The sequence below is a fragment of the Ananas comosus genome, linkage group 10 (assembly GCF_001540865.1).
Source record: "Ananas comosus cultivar F153 linkage group 10, ASM154086v1, whole genome shotgun sequence".
Taxonomy (NCBI): domain Eukaryota; kingdom Viridiplantae; phylum Streptophyta; class Magnoliopsida; order Poales; family Bromeliaceae; genus Ananas; species Ananas comosus.
Genome location: NC_033630.1, coordinates 4,006,533 through 4,025,430, shown reverse-complemented (window position 1 = coordinate 4,025,430; position 18,898 = coordinate 4,006,533). Strand labels below are relative to the sequence as shown.

At 35.2% G+C, this 18,898-nt stretch overlaps 2 protein-coding genes and 1 long non-coding RNA gene across 3 annotated transcripts; 2 read left to right on the top strand and 1 right to left on the bottom strand.

Annotated features, from left to right (window-relative positions):
• On the top strand, positions 846-1,595 carry LOC109716648 (B3 domain-containing protein At1g05920-like). Its single transcript, XM_020242187.1, has one exon. The coding sequence runs from the start codon at positions 846-848 to the stop codon at positions 1,593-1,595; it is 750 nt and encodes a 249-aa protein (XP_020097776.1).
• On the top strand, positions 5,787-6,176 carry LOC109716647 (auxin-induced protein 15A-like). The gene has a single exon (XM_020242186.1). The coding sequence runs from the start codon at positions 5,787-5,789 to the stop codon at positions 6,174-6,176; it is 390 nt and encodes a 129-aa protein (XP_020097775.1).
• Positions 11,150-12,987, bottom strand: LOC109716126. Its single transcript, XR_002217849.1, has 3 exons — positions 12,625-12,987; positions 11,645-11,698; positions 11,150-11,363 (listed from the first exon to the last, which is right to left on the bottom strand). It is a non-coding gene; the product is annotated as an uncharacterized LOC109716126 (long non-coding RNA).

Genomic DNA, 18,898 nt, shown 5'->3' with positions numbered 1-18,898 from the left:
AGTTTCTTAATTTGTCTCTAGTAGTTCCTTTTTTCTTTTTTAGCCACTGTGGGAGAGAATGTTGACAATAAGTAACATTGTCAAAAAGAGAAATAATAATAACTACTAATAATAATTATAATAACAACAACAACAACAACCACAGCAATAACAACACTTAAATATTTCAAAAGAACAGCAGTAGCTTTAGCCCTTAACTTGGCAAAACAAAGGGGATTTGCCCTCAACTCAAACTCACTAATGAAAGATAAATAATTTGGCAACGCTCTCTATAATTTCCCTGCACCCACTAGATTCGGTTGCAAACCCAATTTAATATAACAATAATTGGCTAACAAACTTTCTCAAGACAAAAAAAGTTACCTGAATAAATAAATAAATAAATAAATAAAATATAAAGGGATAAAGGCAGTCTCAATCGCGTAAACTCTGCAGACTATAATCACGTAATTCAAAAAAATAAAGAAAAAATCAGAATTTGATTTGAGGGATCTCGGCACTTTTTTTAAAATCTATAATACGCCCCTGATCCGACGGCTCTGAAGTCTCAACATCGATCCCCGGGCGTAGTTGGCGAGCGCACGACCACCTTCAAGTCGAAGTTACCAACACGAATTATCACGATCGTCAACGGTAAGAATATACATTAACGGTAATATTAATTAGGAATTGCCCTACGTGAGTATCTATGTGCATGTCTTATATACTTTATGCTACGCGACGTAGCCACTTACAACTCTCTCTCTCTCTCTCTCTCTCTCTCTCTCCCCGATCACGTACGCGCGCAGCAGCTTCTTGATCATCCGGAAGAGCTCCCGGCCAATCGAAGCTTCAAGAAACCATCAATGGCCATCTTCAAGGAGACGAAGCGAAGCCGTGCCGACGCTCCCGATCGATCCGAGCCGCCGGATCTCGAGAACGTGCATGATCATGAGCTGGGGCACTCCGCGCAACCACCGGCAAGGAAGAAGCCGAGGAGAGACCCCCCAGCTGATGCCGTCGGCACCGCCGCGGCTTCTCCGATCATCACCTCCAAGAAACGCAGCCCGCGGCCCAACAATCGTCCTGCAGGCAGCGGCGGTGCGCCGAAGCCGTCGCGGTGCGTCGGAATTCTGTCGGCGCTGCTGCGGGAGGGGGTGAGCCAGCCGACGTGGATACTGCAGAAAGAGCTGTCGGGGTCGGACGTCAGCAGCCAGCAGAGCCGCCTGCTGCTGACCCACAAACAGGTGACGGCCACGACGTCGCTGCGGGACTTGATCACGTCTGACGAGGCAGCGCTCGTCGCCGACCGCGAGCGCGGCCTCCCCGTGAGGGTGTTCGACCGGCTGGGGCGGGAGCACGCCATGACGTTCAAATTCCTCGACTCCAACGGCGACTTCCGCCTCATCGGCAGCTGGGGCCGCTTCGTGAAACGCCACGGGTTGCGCGCGGGCGACCGCATCGACATCTGGGCGTTCCGGTGCTGCGGCGGCCTCGGCATGGCCCTGCTGAGCCGCAAGAAGGGCGACGAAGTACGCGAAGACGGCGATGATGATAAGTTCGATGCGGATGAACTGCTGGCCGCGGAAGCATTACTGTTGCTGCAAGATTCGTGAGCCTGATCGATCGTTCCGTTCCGTAATTACTCTGCGTACTCGATCTGCACGATGGTTCTTTATTTCTGTTTACAGTAATACTAATTAGTTGGCCCCTTAATTTTTTATGAAGTATAATCCTGGGTTCAATTAATGTAACTGGGGGGGTTATTAACGGAGCTAGCTAGGTTTGATTGTGGTTTCTCTGATTAGTTATTCAATTTAGATTCATTAATTTCATGGTACGTGGAGCCTGATGTAATGTATACCCTGGTGTAACTAATAATATAATAATGCAATTAAATGATTAGATCGGTAGATCCCGAATTATAGTTCCTGTATGTCTTCAGTTAATTAATCTCTTGGTGTATAATTGGATGTGATCGATGATATATTTACTTATTTTCTAAGCTCTTTTATATTTGCCTGGTTTTGCATGAGGACTTCTGAAGAAATCAGTAAACTATGTGTAATTTTGATGGTTTTATTAGAGCCAGTAGGCCCCCCACTCCAAGGCTTCCTAAAGTATTCACAGATATTCTTTTCAGACATCCCTTTTTAGAAATGTATTGGTTCTCAAATGAGATAACTAGATCTCTTGTTATATTTCTATATATATTATGCAACTTCCGATCTATTATTACTATTTTTTCCCACTACTTTTACAAGCAATTACATTTATTTTATCTTCTTATTGTTCTTAAATGCAAAATTAAAGAAATGCTAATATATATAGGAGTTACATGTCACTATGATGGGCATTTAACCTTCTCAATAATTTTTTGAATCTGAATTTTCTATGAACTCCATAAGATAATCTGTTATGACTAAAGAAAATGAACGTAAAAATAAATTTCACGGGAGATGATAAATTTACTGCTATGTAGTCCACGCATGTTATTATAAACTTCTGCCCAACCCTACATGAGGGATGTGACTAAAAGCTTAAGCATATTAGATCTAAGTCTACTAATAGATGAATATTAAATATTTTACTCTTTTATAACTATTCTGACTATTTTACATATAAATGTATGAGAACATTTAGTTAAAGTTTGCCGTTAACTTAGAGTACACAGCTCATTATATAATGTCTGCAGTAGAGATTTTTTAGTTGGCCTTATATATTTGACACTATTTTAAACATTGTGAAAGAAAAAATTTGACACTATTTTAAAATATTGTGAAAGAAAAAATTATCTCTAAATTTTAGCTATTAGAGAACTGTGTTTTATTAATAAAATTGATGTGTTATGCCATTTTTTGCCATGATTATTAATATAAAAGTAACCAAATTAATACTGAGTAAATAATTTTAGTACACACGTGTGCATCAAATTAAGATATAAAGTTTGTTATTTGACAAAACGAAACCGCATTCTATCAGATGACAAAACAAGCAAATTTAATATATTATACATCAAGAAGTTTGGAATTATAAGCTCACATTAACAAATAGTGAACCAAATTAAGTAATTTCCATAAAAAGTTTGAGCGCTGGCAATGGAATTAACCCTAAAGAAATTCTATGTCCAATAACATAATCTATAGCATATAATCTCTATTTATCAAAAGACTATTCAAATATATATCTCTATTTATTAAAAGAATAATTTAACTATTTTAATTAAAGCTGTCCAAAATATCCGATATATCATACCCGATCCGGACTCTATCCGGACTCTACCCGGACCCGAACCGAATCCGATAATAAATGGATAGTATACGGATAAAAAAATTTATCCATTAAAGTTCTGGGTACGGGTCCGGATACTTTATACCCATACCCGACTTGGACTCGATCCAAACCCGAACTTCTAATGGGTAGGGTCTGGAAGAGTTTTTAAATCCGGACCCGAAACTGGACTCGAAACTGAGCCCGGTGAAGTACTCAATAGTAAATAAAAAAATGTGAAGTTGAGAGATCAATTTCAATAGGACTTGTAAATGAAGGATCTATTTTCATTCTAGTGAAAACTCTAGTCTCTTTGTTTACTCATTTTTTTATTTTTATTTTACTCTTTTTGTTTAATTCTAGCTGCCACAGTTTGAATCTTCCTTTCGAACGAATTTTATTAGACTGGCTGCAATTAATGTAATTAAAATGCGGATTTTTTATAGTGATAGGTTTATAATTTGTCCATAAACTGCTTAATAAAATTTATAAAAAATATATGCATACGGGTATCTATACCCGATCTAGACCCAATCCGTACCCGATCCATATCCGGTTTTAAGCGGGCAGTATACGGGTAGTCACTATCCAGACCCGCTCAAATAGACTCGATAGGTATATTATTAACTTAAGTACCTAGAATCGGACCCGATCCGAAGTTAAATGGGTAGAATATAGTTTTTTTTTTCGTATCCATTTCTATTTAGGGTACGGGTATAGTACATCAACTATCTAAATCCGATCCGGTCCACGGACACCTTTAATTTTAATATATTAGTTTATATAGTTACATACCACGTGCTACTTAGGGGTGGAAACGAGCCGAGCTCGAGCGAGCTTATGCCAGCTCAAATTCGGCTTGAAATTAATTTCGAACCTAAATCTAGGCTCAAGCTCGGCTTGAAATTAATTCGAGCCGAGCTCAAGCGAGCCTAATTTCGAGTCGAGCCGAGCTCGAGCTCTAAACGAGCCGATTGAAATTCTCGACATTATATAATCAATAGTTTAATTTTTATAGAACATTACTTATAATTTGATGCAACATGTCCAATAGTTCAAAATACAAAATAATTGCAAGAAATGTGAGCAAGGGTGACTGCCTGACTGGGTGAGGGTCTGAGAGAGAGAGAGAGAGAGAGAAAGAGAGAGAGAGAGAGAGGGGGGGGGAGAAAAAAATTAGGGATTTGGGAATTTGAATGTTATCATGTTTTAGGATTATGTGCAACAGTGAAAGTCTGAAAGAGAGAGTGTGTTATGTAAATTTAGAGTTGGGCTCAATTGCACGGTTGTACTTGTTGGGTTTATTTTATGGGCCAACAATAATGGCCCAAATTAAATTAAAGCCTATATATAATTAAAATACATTATATTTATAAATATTTTATATTTATAAATACCTAAACCCTAAACCCTATATATATATATATATATATTTATATATATATTCGAGCTTTTTCGAGCCTAATTCGAACGAGCCGAGTAATACTCAAGCTCGGCTTGAAATGAATTTCGAGCCTTTTATTTTGTTCAAGCTCGGCTCATTTAATTTCGAGTCGAGCTCGAGCCAGCCGAATATCGAGCTGAACACGAGTCGAACGCGAGCCGGCTCGCTCGTTTGCCAGCCCTACTACTTATGGGCGGTAGGTGGGTTGGACTCCAGGAGAGAATTATATGGTCAGCCCATAATTATATTAGCGTGATTGTTTATAAAAAATTGTCTACTTTAATTTAGGGCTTATTATTAATTAATTTTTTGACTAATATATTATCAGAATAAGAGATTCCGAGTTTCCACTTCTAAGTTCGAATCCTATCACACTCCTACTTTTATTTAATGTTTTTATTTAATTCAAATCTACATCTTAAACTATTAAAAATGCCTCGATCGACTCCAAATGTTAGCAAAATTTTTGAACATAATTTAATTTTTTCGAGACAAAATAATTATTTCTTATTATTTTGTAGGACAGAATATTTTATCCAGCCCCTCTTATGATCTCTCCTCCTAACGAAATAAAACTATAGTTTCAGAAAAATTAGAAAAAGTAAGCACAGTACGTAAAAGTGATTTTTAATAAATTGTTGAACAATAAATAAAATAAAATGCAAATAAATTTTATTATTTTTAAAATAAGTTTTACTGAATTTTTGTTATTTAATTCTATTTAGATTTGTTTCAAAGTGCGCGGAGAGCGCAACAAAAATCGCAAAGTTGACTAACGGTTAATAGTACTAGCTCCGTACGTAGACCAATTATATATGTATCAAATTAATTAATAATAATTAATACGCAAACGAAAAAAATAAAAACGTGTCCTACTTAATTTGACCAAGCAAAATCATCTTCAACGCGGACTCCAATTTAAACTAGACTCTAACTAGCTTTCTTATTATTATATTATTATTATTTCTTATATATATACACACCCCCTCTCCCAGCTAATACCGGATCCTTTTTGCAACGCTCTTTCACTCAAAAGCTCCCTCTTGATTTGTAGCTTCTTTAATTTGCGCGCTTGGTTTTCATGTTTCCTGGCATGGACAGCATCAGCAAAGAGAGGCTGCAGCAACGCCATTCATGGAAGAACTTGCACCTTCACTGGCCCTGGTCCTCAAAGAAATCGCCTCTGCCGCCGAAGGGACACGTCGCGGTGAGGGTCGGGGCCGAGGGGGAGAGGCGGCGGAGGTTCGTGGTGCCGGTGGGGCACCTTGAGCACCCGCTCTTTGCGACCATGCTCGATGCGGCCGAGGCGGAGTTCGGGTTCCACCAGACGGGCGCGATCGTTATTCCGTGCCGCGTCGACTACTTTCGGTGTATCGAAAGCGTCATCGACCGCGACGCTGCCGCCAGGGAAGAGCACCAGCGTACGAATCAGCGGTGCCAGCGCAGCCACCTTCGGCGCTTCGTTGCGTGCTTTCGCACTTGATGCATGCATGCATGCATGCATGCATGCAGGGCTTGTGAGGGAATTGTTCATAAAAGAATATAAAAGAAGATGTAAATAGAAAGACGATCGAAGATCAAATTCATTTATTTGTTTAAATTTTTGTTTTTAAAGATTATTGAAGCTTGTATATTGAGCTCTGTTTTTTATATTACGCTCTATTTTATGTTAGAGTTTTTATTAATTTGGCTAGTTATTAAGAAGTAACTATCAACGATTGATAATCTACTTAAAAAAGACTAGTTCGGAAATCTACAGTTTATTTTGTGTGACAATGAAGCTGAGACTGTGATTATGTATTCGTAGGATATGTATTCAGTAAATTTCTGATATTTAGCCTACTTTACGATAGACATATTTCGGAACCAATGGTGGAGCCAGGAATGTCTAGTACTTTTTGTCTGAGAATCACAAACAAAGGGTATTAGCGAAAGAACAGATCAAAAATACAATCTGTCGGTAGATGATTTGACAGCAAAGAAATAACGAGATTTTTAAAAACCAATCTTCAGATTCTCTAATTGTGATTAGACAAGCTTGAGACTTAGAAAGAAGTGAACTAAGTTCTGCAACTAGCTAGATCTAATTAAGTGAACTTTTTTAGTTTCACTTTGTTTTAATTTTATTTATTTATTTTATTTTAGTTTCCTAAGGTTTGTTTCTTTATCATTTTTTATTTTTATTTTTATTTTTTTATTCGAGGATGAGTTGTCTTAATTTTTGAAGCTGAATTAATTTTTTATAATAATGAAGCGGGTAGTGCGCTTTTTTTTTTGTCAAATATATATATATATATATAAAATTAGGCTGGAATACTATTAATAGTAAAACACTCTTTTTGCTATCAAGTTTTTAATCCTTGGATGAAAAATTGTAGGGTCAGGATGATATTAGTCGGTTAGAGTTGAGTGGTCCCCCTAGGGTTGAGTGGTCCTCACTGGATTATAGTATTTAATCCAATGGTTAGAAATAATGAAAAGAGTTGATCCAAAGGCTAAAAAATTGGCAGCAACAATAAAATTTTGCTACAAATAGTAGCCCAGTCCAACTCTCTCTCTCTCTCTCTCTCTCTATATATATATATATATATATATATATATATATATATATATATATATATATATATATATAACTGTTGACTCTACAACCCATTGTATATTGTAATCAAACTAGTCTCCCCCGTTCAAGAGTCTCTATTGTAATTTACAAAATCTATTTTAAAGCTTATATAGATAGGGACGTACGTAAACAGCCTACACTCAATTCTTTCATTTTCAATTGAATTTGTGAATCAAAATCACGGACAACAACAACATTGCAGCCTCTGTAACATAATCGATCGGAACCAGTTTCGGCTCGTGAGGGCGAAGATGCGGCCGTGCTACATCAGGATATTTTTTTGAGAGATAGGTAGCACGCTACCCGCTTCGTTTATTTCATTTAGAAATAAACTTAGTTAGAAATGTGAATCAATTAGGATTCGAACTTGGGTCTCGGATACCAACCATCAAATCCTTTGCCACTTGCTCATGGGACGGTCGGTGCTGCATCAGGATACTACACAGGCGCAAGAAGCAGCGGCGGTGGCCGCTCGCGTCGCTGTTCGAAACCCACTTTCGCAGGGGTGCAGACGGGGTCTTTGTTGCACGCGGTCACCGGCAGGGCTGCTGCAAACTTCTTTACCTTCTAGACGGACGCGGAACATCCAACAACTGATTCTCCTTCAGCTTCTTCGCCATTAGAGGCTTTTAATAAAATTTTTTCGAACTTTTTTACGGACAATTGTTGTTATAATTTTGATGTAAATTTATAGTTATATAAATTAAAATAAAATTCTAATCTAATTAGGATAAGATACAATTTAAATTTTTCTTGACCTACAGAGAGTATAAATAGGAGTTTATCTAAATTATAATTAGAATTAGACTCTAATTTGGAGCTTTACATTATATATACATATATACCACGGTCGTGTTAAGGAAGCCGCATCGCTAATTAGACCCCACGCTAAATAATTAAGTAAACGGATAGAGAGGAGAGTGGCGCCAATTACATAGAGCTAACTAACTTTTTTCTTTTTCTTTTTTTTTGGTTGGTCGTCGTACGGACGCAGCAACATCACCAAGCAGTGCTCTCAGGGACAAAGCTATGTGGAGGCCAAAGGTGACCATGGCCCCCTTCAACTTTTCAACATTTGCTTAATGGTTCTTCAAAAAATTTTTTTTTGATGGACCATAGGTAGCTTTGCCTCTTCTAGTTTTTTAATATTTACTTAATAGTATGGTGCCAACATAACTCTCTTTCTCTTTTTTCTAATCGATATGCTCTTTTTATGAATAAAAATATATTAAAAGTTTCTTACTTATAGTCTTTTGTAATATATTTCTCTACTCTAAAATTTTTATTTAATAATTTTTTTAAAACTTTTATTTATTTTAGATAAGCTCTTTTATTTGACTAAATCAAGAATTGTACTAAATTTAATAGCTATGTTAATTTTATTTAAAAAACTAAAAAATTAATGTTAAATTTAGTAAAATTTCTAAGTTATTTTAATATAATAATATAAATAAAATAATTAGAAGTTAAACATCTGAAAATAAAAAAAATATAGTTCATACTTTTACATTATTTATTTAATTAATAATTTTTTAATAAAAAAATTTTAATTAGGAAAAATTTTGTTTCTTATTTATTACTAAAGTTTTTATTTAAATATATTTTGGTCCCTCTCAAGATTGAATCCTAGCTTCGTCCCTGAGTGCTCTGTTGTGTTGGTTCAATGTGTCCGTACAGGTGAGGGAGCCAAGCTATTTCGGAGTCTAGTACCACATGCAAAATTGGGTGTTTGAAAATTTGGATTTTGTGAGAGATTAATTTAATCTTTGCACTCCACCTTTGATATTAATAAAAAAATTTTGCTTCGTCTTCACTAAATTTCGGCGTGCTCTATCTTTTTTTTTTTTTATATTAATTATTTTTTCGAATCTATTATTTGTCATGCCGATTAAAACAATTGTGACATTTATACTTGCAACAAGTTAGGTGAGAGGCTGGAATTGAAGGAGATCGACGATTCTGATTGTGTGTGAAATTAGTTAACAGTTCGATTTGTTCTTTGAATTGTAAGGAATGATTATGTGCGATTTTAGCAGTTATCTTGTTTTATAAAAAATAAATAAATAAATTGGTGTGATTTTGATTTGTTACGGGATAAATTTTAAATAAGTTTAAATTTGTTACAATTATATCCTTAAGTTTTTTTAATGTTTAAATTGGTCGGCCCTTTTAATAGTAACTTTTATTAAGTAGGATCAATGAAGCGTACTACCTTAGAAATATTGTAGCGCACACAAATTTTAAACACTTATTTTTTATGAATAAATAGATAGAATTTTTTCTACTATTGATTTTAGAAATTAATTAATATCTTGATTGTAAATTTTTAATTATGTAAGTTCTGTAACTTATATCTATTGAGCATTAATAATCAAATTCTAGATGTGGTCATAAAATATGCGTATATATAAAAAAAATAAAAAGATAAACTCGACTGAATTTCCTTGTCTCAGCGATTTTTTTCGTTTTTTGTTTTTTTTTTTAAAACAATGCATTATGAACCTGATCCAACGGCTCTGAAGTCTCAAATCTCAGCATCGATCCCCGGCGTATTTGGTGAACGCACGATCGCCTTCAACTCGAAGTTACCAACACGAGTTATATATCACGATCGTTAACGGTAAGAATATTCATCAACGTTAACATTAATCATGATTCGAGTAGAATTAGGAATTGCGCTTCGTATGTACGTATCTATATGCATGTCTTATACACTTTATGCTACGCGACGTAACCACTTACAACTCTCTCTCTCTCTCTCTCTCTCTCTCTCTCTCTCTCTCTCGCCGATCACGTACGCGCGCAGCAGCTTCTTGATCATCAGGAAGAGCTCCCGGCCGATCGAAGCTTCAAGAAACCATCAATGGCCATCTTCAAGGAGACGAAGCGAAACCGCACCGACGCTCCCGATCAATCCGAGCCGCCGGATCTCGAGAACATCTAATAACAGTGCAATTAACCCTAAAAAAAGTACTATGTCCAATAACATAATCTAACATCTAATAACATATATAAATTCCCAATATTTTTGTCACGTAGCAAGTTTTCTTTCAACCTCACATTCTATTCAATGACCTTGGCTTTTCTCTTCCCTTCCTCGGCAAGTTTTCTTTCAATCTCACCTCCAATTCAATGACCTTGACTTTTCCCCTCCCCTCATTTCTATTCGATAACATCTAATCAATGTACTCTCACTACAAGAATATTATATAGTGGTGGCGACTAATGTCGCCACCATATATATAAAAAGTTGCCACATTTTTAAAAGGTGGCGATTTTTAAAGTCGCCACAAGCTACCACTGAAAGTGTTGCCGCTAAATGAAATTGTGGCGAAGCGTGAAAAATCGCCACCTTTTTTAAAATAGCGTGGCGATCTTTTATCGCCACTAAATATGACTTTTAGTGACCTTTGTTAGTTGCCACTTTATTATAGGTAACATGGCGACATTTTATCGCCACCAAATATAGCTTTTAGTGGCAACTATTAATCGCCACCTTATTAAAGATAGCGTGGCGATATTTTGTTGCCATCAAATATAACGTTTTAGTGGCGCTTCTTAGTCGCCACCTTTCATGGAGATAAGGTGGTAATACATTTTCGCCATCAAATATAACGTTTTAGTGGCCCTTCTTAATCGCCACCTTTCATTAAGCGGCAACCATTACAGTCGCCACCTTAGTTAAAAATAAAAAGGCAACTTTTTGTCGCCATCAACTGTGCAATAAATGGCCACCAATAATAAAAAAATAATAAACTAAATATAAAAATATACAGCTTATATTTTATAAATAGAACATATACAAAATAACAAACAAAATATTAAAGAAAACAAAATTATTCTTTTAACAACAATTTAAAAGGCTAATTGTCTTCTGATCCACAACATCTTAAAAATAAAATAATAGCAAAATCAATTTAAAAGCAATAGAGTAATAATATTCGATATACAGTTCAACATCATTCCTGCCTCTCTCAACTTTGAAAATAGAAAATACTTAAAAACGATAAAAAAAATGTTTCAGCTCCTATTTCAACAGCAATTCATTTCCTGCAACAAACAAAAGAAAAAAAATAATAAATTATATAAATTAAACAATCTACAACAACAGAAGATTTTAAGCTCTCTCCATTTCGCATTGTTATCCAGATAAACTAGCATTATTAGCATTATTAGCCTTTTGCTGCATGATATAATAATCACCACCATTCAACCCATGGTATACAAATTCAAGATGCTCACATTATAAGACATGGCCTGTTCTCAGATAAAATAAAAAAAAAAAATTAAAGTATACAGAAATTCTCCTATTCATACGTAAAGTAACGTACCTTGTGCTTCTCTTCATACAAAGCAAAATTTAGCAGCAGTAGATGATATTTTTGCTGAAATGAAACAGGATACAACCATAATTAGCAATTATATTCACTCAGATGAAACAAAGAAGGAGAAAAAAAGAAAAGAGATATGGTCTTATTCTGTTTCAACCATACTAAGGTATAACACTAAACAGACCAAAACATCAGTTACAAAACATCAGACCAAAACATCAGTTACCAAAACATCATTTTTGAGGTTTATACTGACAAAGCGAAGAAAATATGTCCACAATAGACGTACTTTGTACCTTGATTTCTTTGAAAGTGATGGGAGCTAATTTAGGTGACAAGCAAAATAAAATAAACCTTATTTGATAGCCGAAAACTCTAGTTTGATATTCTGCCTCAATGTAAAATTGTCCTCAATCGGGAGTATGAAACTCAAACTAAATTACTTGGTTTTCGCAAGTAAGGTCTTTGGATAGAGGTTATCGACTAGCGGAAATCATTTGCAACTATTGAGCTTTTCAAATGGCCTATGAACAACCTACCTGTTAGGTCCAGCTGATGAAAGCTATACAAATGCACAATCAGTGTATGTTAATCTAATTACTGCAGCTAGTGATACTCAAGGGTGAGTTGGTTTTAGTTTCTGATATTTTGCCTTTCCTGCTGATTATTAATTAAACATAGTTCAAACTACAATTTCCGAGAAATCACAAGAACAATTTGAGAGACCAGAGCTCATAGTGAATGCAACAAACTATTCAGATAAGCATGCAAATAAGACTATATCATGGACCAGTGAGCTCATGAAAAGCAGATTCTTAGCATCATTGAGCTTTTTAATAGAAACAGTTAATAGAAACAGAACAATTAAACAAACAAAAAGAACCTACAAGAACAAACATCAAAATTCACCATCTCGCACTATATACACAACCAAATTTAAAAAGAAATCAAAATTCACAACCAAATTTAGCTTTTCTGACCTTTTTTTTTACAGATTTTTCTTCGATTAGAAATCGGGACCGTGGAGAGCTCGTCAGAGAGGAGATCGGCAATGAGAATCTTGGCGGCGAGGAGATCTGCGGCGAAGGACTCACCCGCAAGGAGAACGACAAAGAGGAGATCAACGGCGAGGAGATCCGTGCTAAAGGGCTCGTCGTAAAAGGGATTGGCGGGGAGTTGCTCGTTGCCTATGAGCTCGCCATCGAGGACTCACCGGTGAGGAGCTCGCCGAGGAGAAGGGGCCTCGCCGGCGAGGAGCTCGCCGAGGAGAAGGGGGTAAGCGTGGGGAGAGTGTGAGGTTTAGGTAAAGGGAGAGTGTGAGCGTTTGAGGCTCTAATTAAATGAATTTAAAATTTTATTTTAATCATATATTAAATCTCTAAAATAAACTTAAAAATTTTGAAAGCTCTAAAAAAGGAAGCGTGGCAGTGTGTGAGACAAAAATTTATACATTTTCTATTGTAGAAAATATTAGTGTTACTTTTGACCACCCTCCAATAAAAATTAGTTGCATCATCTCACTAGCCACTACTCACTACCACCTGGTGAGTGACGTGGCGAACGGGGTCCAGAGAACCATATCTCGTATTCACGTTAGAGATAGAGAAACGAGGACCGGCCCGCATAATTATTTTATACACCATATAATTTTTGTTTGGATACTAAATTTGATTAAAATTTAGTCATTTTAATTAAATTTTAAATAATTTAATTTAATTTTTAAATTTAATAAATTAATTTTTAAAATTTAAAATTTAAAATTTAATTTAATTAATAATTTGTAATTAATTAATTAATTAATTAATTAAAGTTAAATTTAATTAAATTTTAAAAAATAAATGAAAATAATTAATAGGTAAACACTAATTAATAAAGCTCTTGAATTTAAAAATTTAACTAAATTAACTAGAATAAAATAATTAAAAAAAGTTCAGAGATGTGAATCAAAATAAAATTAAAATTCATAAAGTAATTTCAAAATGATCTGAAGTTGAATGTGTCTCTGTACATTCTCACCCTCAATTTTTAACAACTACAGTTTTTTCACATTCACTATACATTATTTTGATATAAACGTTTTAAATATTTTATTTTTATTTAATTTTATTATTAATATGCACCAATTTTTTATCATCACTATCGCTAACCAAATAGTGGTAAAAAATTATTCATTTAGTGGCGAAAATAGTATTGCCACTTAAAGTTAATTAATTGGTGGCAAAATTTTTCTATCGCTACTTAAAATTTTTTTTATCGCCACTATAGGTAACCAAATAATGGCGATAAAATAATCATTTGGTGGCGAAAGTAGTATTGCCACTTAAAGTTAGTTAATTGGTGGCAAAAATTTTTTATCGCCACTTAAAGTTATTTAATTGGTGACAAAATTTTTTTTATCGCCACTATAGATAACCAAATAATGGTGATAAAATAATCATTTAGTGGCGAAAGTAGTATTGCCACTTAAAGTTAATTAATTGGTGGCAAAATTTTTTATCGCCACTATAGGTAACCAAATAATGGCGATAAAATAATCATTTAGTGGCGAAAGTAGTATTGCCACTTAAAGATAATTAATTGGTGGCAAAAATTTTTTATCGCCACTATAGGTAACCAAATAATGAAGATAAAATAATCATTTAGTGGCGAAAGTAATATTGCCACTTAAAGTTAATTAATTGATGGCAAATTTTTTTATCGCCACTTAAAGTTAATTAATTGGTGGCAAAAAATTTTTTTGCCACTATAGGTAACCAAATAATGGCGATAAAATAATCATTTAGTGGCGAAAGTAATATTGCCACTTTAAGTTAATTAATTAGTGGCAATATTTTTTATCGCCATCATAAATACCGATTTAGTGGCAATAAAATAATTATTTAGTGGCGAAAGTAGTATCGCCACTTTAAGTTAGTTAATCGATGGCCATTCTTTTTGTCGCCACCGTAAATAACTAAATAGTGGCGATAAAATAATTATTTANTTATTTAGTGGCGAAAGTAGTGTCGCCACTTTAAGTTAGTTAATCGATGGCCATTCTTTTTGTCGCTACCGTAAATAACTAAATAGTGGCGATAAAATAATCATTTAGTGGCGAAAGTAGCATTGCCACTTTTAGTTAACTAATCGGTGGCAATTTTTTTTATCGCCACAAAAAGTAACTATATAGTGGCGACAAAATTTATCGCCACATTATTTTTGCCACCAATAATATGTTTTCTTGTAATTTATATGTTTTTTTTTTTTTCTTCTTCCTCAAACCTCTCATTCCTTTGAAATCACAAGAATTAATTAATCCAAAATGCACCATTTAATTATATACATCATATTTCATCAATGAGTGGGTTTTGTAACTCCAATCCACTCCCCACCTCTATTAATCCCCCCGGCCCCCTCTCTTTTTGCATGGTATGTTATTTTTCATGCAAAAAAAAATATTATCTAATCTCCCTCCCTACACTCATCTAGCTCTCTCTCTCATTGTCTTAATAAGAATGATGAGGATGATGATGATGAAGAAAAAGAATATGCAAAGAACGTTGTCTTCTTTGAAAAGTATCGTCCCGCAAAATCCAGTCGCAGCCCATATAAGTGCCTGTTGGGTTGATTCAGCTGCATTGGAGCTATCTCTTTTTAATTTTTCACAACGGAATGTTCAAGAGGCATATAATATGATAAAATTGTATGTCTCTTACTGTATTTTGATGATTTTAAAAAATTTATATAAACTTCTAACTATAATTTTTTTTTAACAGTTGAATTTGGTCAAGCAAATTGACTGTACTTAACATGGTATAGCTTTCTATACATCAATAAACTGTAAATATAAATTTTATTAAAATTTTAAAATTTTGCTTCTATTATTTACCCGCTGCATCGCGCGAGTTTCTACACTAGCATTATCTCTATTTACCAAAAGATTATTCAAATATTTCTATTTATTAAAAAATTATTTTAACTATTTTAATATATTAGTTTATATAGTTAAATACCACGTGCTACTTCGGGCAGTCTGTGGGTTGGACTCTCGAGAGATATGGTCAGCCCATTATTATGAGCATGATTGTTTATAAAAAATTGTCTACTTTAATTTAGAGCTTATTATTAATTAATTTTTGCGTTCGGAATTCTAAGTGTAGATTTTATATATCACACTCCTAGTTTTATTTAATTTTTTTATTTAATTTAAATCTATAACTTAGGTCTTATTAAAAAATCTCGAGTCTAGATATTAGCAAAATTCTGAACATGACTTAAATTTTTTGAAATAAATTAATTATTTCACATTTTTTTGCATGACCGAACTTCTTATCCCTCTCCTTATCCCTCTCTCATGCATGATCTCTCCTCCTGACAAAATAAAACTATAGTTTTAGAAAAATTAAAAAAAGTAAGCACAGTAAAAGTTATTTTTAATCAGTTGTTGAACAATTAATAAAAGGAAATGTAAATAAATTTTATTATTTTAAAATAAGTTTCACCGAATTTTTGTTATTTAATTCTATTTAGATTTGTTTCAAAGCGGAGAGCGCAACAAAAATAGCAAAGTTAATTAACGGTTAATAAAACTAGCTCCGTACGTAGACCAATTATATATATGGATCAAATTAATTAATAATAATTAATTCACAAAGGGCCAAAAAAAGAAAAAAAAGAAAAAAAAGAAAACGTGTCGTACTTAATTATTAATTTGACCAAGCAAAATCATCTTCAACGCCGACTCCAATTCAAACTAGACTCTAACTAGCTTTATTATTATTATTATTATCATTTCTTATATATATATACACCCCCTCTCCCAGCTAATACCAGATCCTTTTTGCAACTCTCTTTCACTCAAAAGCTCCCTCTTGATTTGTAGCTTCTTTAATTTGCGCTCTTGGTTTTCATGTTTTTTGGCATGGACAGCATCAGCAAAGAGAGGCTGCAGCAACGCCATTCATGGAAGAACTTGCACCTTCACTGGCCCTGGTCCTCAAAGAAATCGCCGCTGCCGCCGAAGGGACACGTCGCGGTGAGGGTCGGGGCCGAGGGGGAGAGGCGGCAGAGGTTCGTGGTGCCGGTGGGGCACCTTGAGCACCCGCTCTTCGCGGCCATGCTCGACGCGGCCGAGGCGGAGTTCGGGTTCCACCAGACGGGCGCAATCGTTATTCCGTGTCGCGTCGACTACTTTCGGTGTATCGAAAGTGTCATCGACCGCGACGCTGCCGCCAGGGAAGAGCATCGGCGTACGAATCGGCGATGCCAGCGCAGCCACCTTCAGCGCTTCGTCGCGTGCTTTCGCACTTGATGCATGCTTGCATCTATGGCTTGTGAGGGAATTGTTCATAAAAGAATATAAAAGAAGATGTAAATAGAAAGACGATCGAAGATCAAATTCGTTTATTTGTTTAAATTTTTTGTATTTAAAGATTATTAATTGGAGCTTGTATATTAAGCTCTATTTTTTATATTACGCTCAATTTTATATATATATAGAGTTTTTATTTGGCTAGTTATTAGGAAGTATTTATCAACGGTTGATAATCTACTTAAAAAAGGCTCGTTCGGAAATCTACATAATATTTTGTGTGACGCTGAATCTGAGACTGTGATTATCTATTCGTGGGATACGTATTCAGTAAATTTCTGATGTTCAGCATACTTAACGATAGACATATCTCGAAATCAATGGTGGAGGCCAGGGGTGTCTAAGAGTTTCTGTTTGACAATCGCTAACAAAGGGTATTAGCGAAAGATCATATCAAAGAATACAATCTGTTAGCAGCTGATTTGGCGTGAAAGAGATAACGTGATTTTTAAGAATCAATCTTCAGATTCTTTAATCATGGTTGGACGAGTTTGAGACTTAGAAAGAAGTGAACTAAGTTCCGCAACTATATCTAATTAAGTGAACTTTTTTTAGTTTCACTTTTTTTAAATTTTATTTACTTATTTTACTTTAGTTTTCTAAGTTTTGTCTTTTATTTTTTGTTTACTTTATTTTTATTTTTTTTATTCGAGACTGAATTGTCTTAATTTTTGTAGTTGAATTAAATTCAACTACAAAAATTAAGACAATTCAGTCTCGAATAAAAAAAATAAAAATAAAGTAAACAAAAAAAAAAAAAAAAAACTGTTGACTCTACAACCCATTGCATATTGTAATCCAACTACTCTCCCAATTTAAGAGTCTCTATTGTAATTTACAAAATCTATTTTAAAGCACAGATGGGGACGTACGTATACAGCCTACGCACTCTCAATTCTTTCTTGTTCAATTGAATTTGTGAATCAAAATCACGGACAACAACAACAACAACAACATTGTAGCCTCTGTAACATAATCGAACGGAACCAGTTTCGGCTCGTAAGGGCGAAGATGCGGTCGCGCTGCTTCAGGATGTTGCGCACAACCAAAGCTGGAGCATCAAAAACATTCACGTCTTGCGCCCCCGCGGACGACTCCTGTCGATCAGCAGCAGTGGTTGCAGAATGCAGGATTAGGCCGAGGCGCGTTGCAGTTCAACACGCCCAGCTTGAGCTTCTCGACTTCGCGGTACGCCCACGGCTCGAATACCTGGGCCTCGCGCATCCGGTTCTCGCCGACGAACCGCATGATTTCCAACATGATCAGGTGCAGGTGCTTCCTTTCCAGCTGCTTCGCACCCGTCAACGCGTCGCACGGGCGCAAGAAGCAGTGGTGGTGGTGGCCGCTCGTGTCGCTGATCGAAACCCACTTTTGCAGGGTGCAGACGGGGTCTTTGTTGCACGCGGTCACCGGCAGGGCTGCCACAAACTTAGATCGCTGGGCCTCGTCAACGGTGAGATTGCCTTAACACCATTAAAGGCTTTTAATAAAATATTTTCAAACTTTTTTACAGACAATTGTTGTTATAATTTTGGTTTAAATTTATAGTTATATAAATTAAAATAAAATTCTAATCTAATTAGAATAAGATATAATTTAAATTTTACTTGACCTATAGAGAGTATAAATAGGAATCTAACTAAATTGTAATTAGAATTATACTCTAATTTGGAGCTATACATTATATATGCATATATATACCACCGTCATGTTAGGGAAGCCGCATCGCTAATTAGGCCCCATGCTAATTAATTAAGTAAACGGATAGGGGGGAGATGGCGTATGTTGCTTTTAGAGCGGCTCCAATTACATAAAGCTAATTAACTTTTTTCTTTTTTTCTTTTTTTTTTTTTTGTTGGTCGTCGTACAGACGCAGCAATACCGATCACCAAGCAGTGCACTGT

Bases quoted from the DNA above. Each gene is read 5' to 3' on its own strand.
- LOC109716648 (XM_020242187.1), top strand. From the start codon at position 846: ATGGCCATCTTCAAGGAGACGAAGCGAAGCCGTGCCGACGCTCCCGAT.
- LOC109716647 (XM_020242186.1), top strand. From the start codon at position 5,787: ATGGACAGCATCAGCAAAGAGAGGCTGCAGCAACGCCATTCATGGAAG.